We start from the raw sequence: 7,894 nt of genomic DNA on the forward strand, positions 1-7,894 counted from the left end.
CTTAGTGCTTTCCTAATACTAATGAATTTATGTTTTCCTTCTCACTGATCTTGTGACAATGTAAATTGTAATCACAGCTATAAATCAGGAATTATGTGGAAAAGAAATACTAACACCAGGAAATTACAAGCATGAGCTGCATCAGTGTATTTGTTCAACAGAGCAAGGGAAACCATATCCTATAACCTGTCTCCTACTCAGACTTACATTTTACCTGTATTAAGTTGTACTATTTCAGTGGAGCTTGGACTTCTCTGGAGTTTGATTTTATTTAACCTAAGGCAGAAGTAAGGTCTCTAAGGAATTTAAAATCTCTGAGTATTCTTCCTGTTTTCTAAACACAGACCCACAGCCTGGTAAAAATTTAACTGCTATGAGGTATTACGATGACCAAAAACTTAGCTGGTCTCAAGAAAGACAATACGCACCTTACCGGTTTAGGGGATAAAAATCACAGAAGTTGGAAATAAACATCTTCCCCTAGCAAATTATTCCATAAATATTTACTGGAGGTTTTCCCACATGATCCTTGGGAAAACATTTTACTACTAGACATGGGCAGAGGAAGAACTCTTATTTTTCACCAGTAAGCAGTGAACACAAACGAGTCAGAATTAAATTCTGACTTTCCAATGTTTCCACTTTACAACAAATTCAAAGCCTTTTGGGTGAAGTTTCCAACTGCGTAAGCACCATTTTACACACAAAATACAGGTGAATACATTCTGTACACAAATCGCTCAAAATGCACATATAGTTACATCCCTTGTACCATTTCCTACCACAGTTGAGATTTCAGCCTTTGAATTTTTGTCCAAGGAGCACATCACCTTACAGTGCACAGCATTTGTTATTCCAAAACCTTGATGCCCTTTGGAAACTCTAATGATTGCAGTGCCATTAAATTGGAAATACTTGCTTGGAGTTCATCTAATGTGCTTTCCAAGGCAACAAGTGCTTATGTCCATTACTGCTGAATGGACAGAAGACATGACTTGTTAATGACTATAATTCATGCTTAATATGCTAATCTTTCTCATAAACATGAAGGCAGTAACACAATTGTTTACATAGCACTGATGAAATGGTAGCTTAAACAGTAATTAAAAAATAAGACTGTGAAGCAGCACAAGCTTGTAACTGTTTTCTCCCCTTCTCTTTTACTGGTTGTTATCTTCTAGTTATTTCCCACTGGTTTACACTAGATACTAGAGACCAAATTGTCCAAGGTATGGACAGAGAAGCAGAAGGCGTGAGCCTTCATCAAGTCTTAAAAATCATGTGCCAAACGTCTGTAAGGAAAGACTCCAAAATAGCCGATTCTGCCTTGGGGCTGGACCTGGTGACAGTGGGAGACACCTTCCATACTCTGTTTCTAATGCTAGCTGAGAAACACTCAAAGCAACTGCACAACCTATGTGCTGCTCACTCTCTACCATCACCTGAACACAATACTTTTGAAGAGTGTTCATAATTCAAATAAAATCTGACTATAAAGTTGAGGAGCACTAAGATCGTTTATGTGTGTATATACAGGTATATTAAAAGCCTCCTTCTAGTGCATCCTTTTCTGTATGTATGTATATATTCACACACACACACAAAAGGATGCACTAGAAGGGAGCTTTTATAAATCACTCTACAGAAAGATAACAGTGATGAGCAAGACACCACTGTCACAGTAGTACTAACATTATTAATATATGCTGCACCAAAGAAGGAGCACTGCGGAACTGAAAAGTAACACAACGCTGAACTGCTGCCCATATTTCTCAGCCCAGTAATGCTGCATCTCTGGTATCACTGGTCTTCTCCTGGGCTTATATGATGCCAATGACCCTCATTTCACTCCTGCAGCCAGGAGGAAGACAAGGTGTGAGTGGAACCCACTTTCTCATGCACCCATTTGCTCTGCATGTGGCTGGGCAGCAAAGGCTAGAGAAGAAGCAGGGAAGATGGGACACTTGTTCTTCCCCAAACTTCACTGGGATTCAGAAAATCCCATTCCTCATCTAAAAATAGCAATAATGCCATCATGCTTTTTTAGTATTTATGTACCAAAACAGCCAAAAGATTATGAACCATCATTATGAACATGCATAATCATACAGAGTGCTAAAGACTTCAGCTCCCACCAACGCCAGTCGACAAGAGAAAGGCCCACAGGGAAGCTGATGCAGGTGAGCTCCTCAGCACCATTGCAAGTTTCTGCAATCATCCAGCATGAATACCCACAGCACGGCATTGTCAGCGCACATGGGTGCTGGCTGCAGCCACAGAAACACAGATGCTAGCAAACAGATGCAAGATTGCACATTAGCTTAGCAGTTCTGTGCAGAAAATGCTGTATTAATGTAGATATATTTTCCATTCCCAACCCCCTGAATAAGGTGTCTATTTAAGAGCAAAAATGAAAAGAAAGGGCAAAAGAAGAATTTCAGCTTCACAATTTAAATACTGTAGATCAAGTGTTTACTAAGACTCTTTGGATGGAGAATGTTTTCATAACAGTACATTACGGATGTACATAAATTCATGATACAAACAAACAAGACCTGAAATGATTTTGACAAGTTATCATAGCATAACAATGGAGGAGTTTGGAACAGAACTATTGCTTCTCTACTTGAAATATAAGGTGCACCTTCTGCAGTAAATACATTGCTATTAAAAATCTCCATATGCTCATTTTATCAACTCTGCAGTTTTAGATTCGCAAGTCAAGAAATATCAGGTGTTTGATTTTTCAAAAAGACCTGTGGTTTCTCAGCACTTCAAGGAGGGGCGAAAAAAAAGAAAAGGAAAAAGGAGACTGGAACAGAAAAAGTCTTTGTTAGCTCTGGGTTTCAATTCAGACATCTCTGGCTCACAGTTCAATCATGCTTTTTTGCATGAGCTAGGGGAGACAAAAGCACAAGCTCTTCAAAAGCTTCAAGTATCTTCACTGAATTTGTATAATTTAAAGAATCTACATTTCTGCAGCCATGTAGTTCTTCCCCTGATTAAAAAATTAAAGCAAAAAAAAAAAAAACCCCAACAAAAAGAAAAGCAGGCCATGTTTCTTCATAAATTCCCCTTATCCTTCACAAATGCATTTATTTTTTTGAGCAGAGAAACTCATGTGCTTCTTTCAGCGTCACTTGCATGTCCTCATATTCTGCATATTTGCAAGCATCCTCCAGCTTCAGCCACTGGAAAGCTTGGTGCTCCTCTGAGAGCTTGATTTCTGTGTTACTGTCCTTCACTTCTGCCAGCCAGTAAACAACGGTCTTTGGTTTGCCATGGGCAGGATAGTGCAGTTCTTTCTTGTACCCCTCTATGAGGGTGAGCTGACTGGCCTGAAGACCAGCCTCCTCCTGTGTTTCCCGGAAGGCTGTCTGCAGGTCGTCCTCTCCTGGGTCCACGTGGCCTGTCAAGAGGGTGAAAAAGTAAGTTGCTGAGAAGGAAACTCAGATTTTGTTTCATTTACTTAACTAGGAAACACTGGGACACAGGGATGAGAGTACACTGTAGCTGATACAGAATCAAATGCAAACTGGAGAAGAGAGACTGCTTTTCCAGCTCTTACGGCTTGATTTGTCTTTGTCGTTGTTTATTTCACCTTCTGAAACTCCCAGTGGCCTGTCAAGCACTAGACATCTTTTCTTCAAGTCCTCCTCTTGTCTTCTAAAGCCTGTAATGTTCCGCCTTGGATTGTACTGAGGACTGAGTGTCTCTTCAGTGCCTTTCCTTTATCCAATTAGAGGGGAAACTGCTCATCTGCAAGGTTCTCAGTCCTCTCTCAACCCTTCCCTCCCACAGAACCTTACGGCTTAGTTTTGCAAAACGCTTACTGTTGCCCACAGCCCAGAAACAACATGAGCAGGCACCAACAAATGCCATTTAAAAGGTGGGTTTCAGTTAGGCAGTCAGGGATATTTTTATTTCCCTCCCATATTCCCCTCTGAAACACAGCAAGCCTAAAAGCCAGTCCTTTCACCAGCTGTGCAGTTCTTCTAAGACACATCATTTATTTTATGTTACTCAGAATGAGAGGTGCCATTACAAACAACAGATAAATATAACATATCCCCAGCTGTTTGTACTTTTGTTGAGAAATGTCAGATTTGGTTTTCTCATGAAAGCTCCAGACCAGAACATAAATAGAACAAGCCAAGCAAGATCTCTAAAAAAGCAACATAGCAAGAGTTGGGAGGTTTCAAAAGGAAAAAAAAAAAAAAAAGTTAAGCTTTGTTTTGCCCCTCGTGTCACTCTGTTTTCTATGTAGCTGGCTGTATATATCCATAATTTCATCAGAGAGATGAATCTTTCCTCAGGGCTCAGGTATCCAAAGCCACCCTTTAGCACGAGAGCTGGGGTATGTGGGAAGCTCATTTTGCTTTCCCAACAGGTCTTGCTCACTTCTTTGTTCACGTATCAGAAGCTTAAATACCTCTTACAATTGACATCACCTGAAATGTAAAATATGCTTCGATTTCAAGCAGCAACTGGGCAGAAAACAGCATCTGATGTTGCATTTGATATCTCGCATATTTGACATCAAATACACTGAGACTTTAAGTAAAAGTATTTTTCCCCTGAGTCGCAACAGTGCAAGTCAAGCAGTCTTCTTTTTGACAAAGTATGTATTTCCATAGCTGGGACTTACAGCTAATGGTTGAGAAACAGAATCCACTTGGCCTTGTACAACTGGATTACTTTTACAGTACCTGCAGCAAATGCCCACAGAACATTCATGAAGAGTAAGCAACCACTATGTTTTATGACACTCACGATCTGCAGACACCAAATGTGCAATGAGTTGAGGTAGCAATAGCACTGGGGGCTGAGATCCAGTTTCAACTCAAAGAACATCCATGCAACCTTCTGCTCTCCAGCACACCAAAAGACAATCACCTCACCCCGCTGTTGATAACCTCAGGTCTAAGCTCAGTAAGTTTCCAATTTTGTGTAGTACAGTCTATCTACTGGGTCGAAAAAGGGCTGGTGGCAGCACGTCACAGCTTCAGATCCTCCCAGCCATTTGCACTAAAGCAGTTCCAATATGCTGAGGAGGAAATGAACCCTGCACCCCCTTCTCATCAGCCTCACCTAATGCAAAGTCACAGTTCTGGGAGGAGAGATGAGGCTGATGAACCCTGTGGCTTTTCATCTATAAAAACTTAAACAATACATAGAGGGAGGTGAGTCTTCCCCTCTATACTCTGTTCTGGTGAGCCCCCACCTGGAGTACTGCATCCAGCTCTGGAGCCCTCAGCACAGGAAAGACATAGACCTGTTGAGGCGGGTCCATAGGAGAGACATAAAACTGATCAGAAGGATGGAACACCTCTCCTGTGAGGACAGGCTGAGAAAGCTGGAGTTCTTCAGTCTGGAGAAGGCTCCGGGGAGACCTTCTGTCAGCCTTTCAGGCCTGACAGGGAGCTTCTAAGAAGGATGGGGACAGGCTGTGGAACAGGACCTGTGCCAGCGGACAAGGGGCAAGGGTTTTACACTTACAACAGCCGACATTCAGGTGAGCTACAAGGAGAACACTGTTTACGACGACAATGCTGAAACACTCCAACAGGTTGCCCAGAGACCTGAAAGATGACCAGGACTCTGGGAACATTCCAGCTCAGGCTGCCTGGGGCTTGAACACAATCGCGTCTAGTGGAAGGTGGCCCTGCTTAGTTCTGGGCAGCTGGACCAGAGGAACCTTTCAAGGCCCTACCCAATCCAAACCATTCCACAATTCTATGATATTTTTTTTCATTCCCTACTGAAATGCCTACAAGTAACTTCAAACGCTTGTCCAGAATTACTGTGTTCCCAGTGAACATTTCCATATGGATCTCCCCTCTTACAACAACCAATCATGTCCCAGCACATATTTTTTAGCTTTCCAATGCTACAAACTCTACTCCCTTAGGCTTTTGGTGAAGGGGACAAAGGGGCAGGTTTGGAAAGTTCTGTTCTTTCCCTTAATAGGACAGCATTGCTGATACTGTTACAAGTTTTTTTCCAATTTGTGAATTCCTGGTTACAGGCTGCTCCTGCACCAAGCTTTTAAAAGCACTGCATTTTACAAAACAAGAAGTAGAAACTAGCAGAAAGACATCTCAGAGGGTAAAAATTAGCATACAAGACCATCTACAAGGAACCTGAACTATTTCTGTGCCACGCTTTTCTTGATACCAGGGCTGCAGCTATGTATTACCAAACACTGGCTCTGCCACGTGTATTTACAGACAAGGTGTTCCTGCATGTCTTGGGGCACAGGGCTTGTTGTCTCCTTCTGGGGCCTCACTGATAAGTGAGGATGGCTTAGTAAAAGATGGCTGGTAACACTAATTCTCCTAAAATTCCCTCTCATCTCTGCAGCATTAGGTATGTGCTCTTCACCAATGTTCTCCTGAAAGTAAAGAAACTCCTGCATCTTTTAAGAAACTTGTTTTCAAGTAAATCATCACCCATTTCAGTTTGCCTTCTAATATTGAGCTGCAAACCATGCCCCTTCTAATTACACATAGGTCAGACAACACATTGGTAACAGTGGTATCTGGTGGAGAGTTAGACCGCGAGTGAGAAGGCAGAAATTTCTCTAGCTGCCTCATTTCAGTTGTCTGCTCAATGTCTGCCAGAAACATCAGATATCTGAGGAGCATGGTGGGTGACCTCCTCAACCCCAATCAGTCCTGCACAATAGTTTATACAGTCACAACTTGCAAAGAATTTTGGCCATAAATCTCCCCACCCAGCTGCACAAGCAGCATAATCAGGCAAAATGCATTATCAGTGGCTACCTTCAACTGATAAACTGCCCCTCAAAGCTGACCCTCCCAGCATTCAGCCAAAGTTCAGTCTGTAAGCTCACTCGCTCGGACACAAACAACCTTGAAGTGTGTTACCAGAACAAACATCACCTTTGGGTGGGGTCCAGTGATGGGTCCCATAGGATGTCTGAAGGAGGAGGTATTCAATACCATCAGTGACCTTAGAAGATGGTGCTGACTGCAGCCTCCTGTAGATGATCAAGCCACAGGCTCTCACAGCCATGCCCTGCTGTTAACCACACTGTGGAAGAGCAGAGGATCAAGCAGGAACAACATAGAACTTGGAGCTCAAACAGACTCATTGTATTTAGCTAGCAAACATATCTCAGCATGCACTGAAAGTCATTCATCCCATCATAGTTAATACACAGTAAAGCTGCATCTTATTAATTATATTTGAATTGTAAAACTCTGAGTCCTTGCCTTTTAAGAAAAGGAAGCAGGAACTGATACAAAAGCTTTTCTTAAAAATAAAGTTGTCAGAAGCATGAAATGTGACTTGCATGTAATTGCTGCTGATACATTACAAATCACACTGTAGAAAGGAATAAAAATGCTAAGGCAAAAGGAAAGCCACTAACTAGCATCCTGAAGTTTTTCTACTGCGAAAATCCAAAGGCCCTGTGCAGACATAATACCTCAACATCACTGCAAGTGGCAGAGAAATAACTGCCCAAGACAGATCCCCTGCAGCAGAGAACTCCACAGGATGTCAGTGGCAGAGCTGAGGAAATGATAGACAAGGGACAGGCCCTCTGCTGTCTGAACTAAGCAGGAGGCTGTTACACAAACCCGAAAGCTTCTCGGCATATGTAGTAAGCATTAATTTGATGTAAATAGGAAAAAACACACCTCTGAAGTGATAAATACTGTAATCAATAAGCGACACAACCAGGTCAGCTGGCCCTATACAGAAAAAGAGAGAAAACAATTAAGAAATCCATGTCACAGAATACAGTGACTCCTAGTTCCAGGCAAAACTCTGCATTTTGACAGAGCTGCACATTTCAGTGAGTAATAAATTTACACAAGGCCGTTCTTCCTTGGAATGCCCACTGAGGCATCGTGACACCTCCAGT

The 7,894-nt window shown here is 42.1% G+C and overlaps 1 protein-coding gene across 1 annotated transcript; it reads right to left on the reverse strand.

The window, feature by feature from the left end:
• Positions 1 to 3,063: 3,063 nt before the first annotated feature.
• NUDT2 (nudix (nucleoside diphosphate linked moiety X)-type motif 2) lies at positions 3,064 to 7,046 on the reverse strand. The gene is made up of 2 exons (XM_010019800.1): positions 6,906 to 7,046; positions 3,064 to 3,409 (listed from the first exon to the last, which is right to left on the reverse strand). The coding sequence occupies exons 1-2, from the start codon at positions 7,036 to 7,038 to the stop codon at positions 3,096 to 3,098; spliced, it is 447 nt and encodes a 148-aa protein (XP_010018102.1). The 5' UTR covers positions 7,039 to 7,046; the 3' UTR covers positions 3,064 to 3,095.
• Positions 7,047 to 7,894: the final 848 nt, after the last annotated feature.

The sequence above is a fragment of the Nestor notabilis genome, unplaced genomic scaffold (genome assembly GCF_000696875.1).
Source record: "Nestor notabilis isolate BGI_N333 unplaced genomic scaffold, ASM69687v1 Scaffold35928, whole genome shotgun sequence".
Taxonomy (NCBI): domain Eukaryota; kingdom Metazoa; phylum Chordata; class Aves; order Psittaciformes; family Psittacidae; genus Nestor; species Nestor notabilis.

Bases quoted from the DNA above. Each gene is read 5' to 3' on its own strand.
- NUDT2 (XM_010019800.1), bottom strand. From the start codon at position 7,038: ATGGCTGTGAGAGCCTGTGGCTTGATCATCTACAGGAGGCTGCAGTCA. The intron at 3,410-6,905 runs GTGATGTTTGTT...CCCTCTTGACAG, and splicing joins TCACTGGACCCCACCCAAAG to GCCACGTGGACCCAGGAGAG.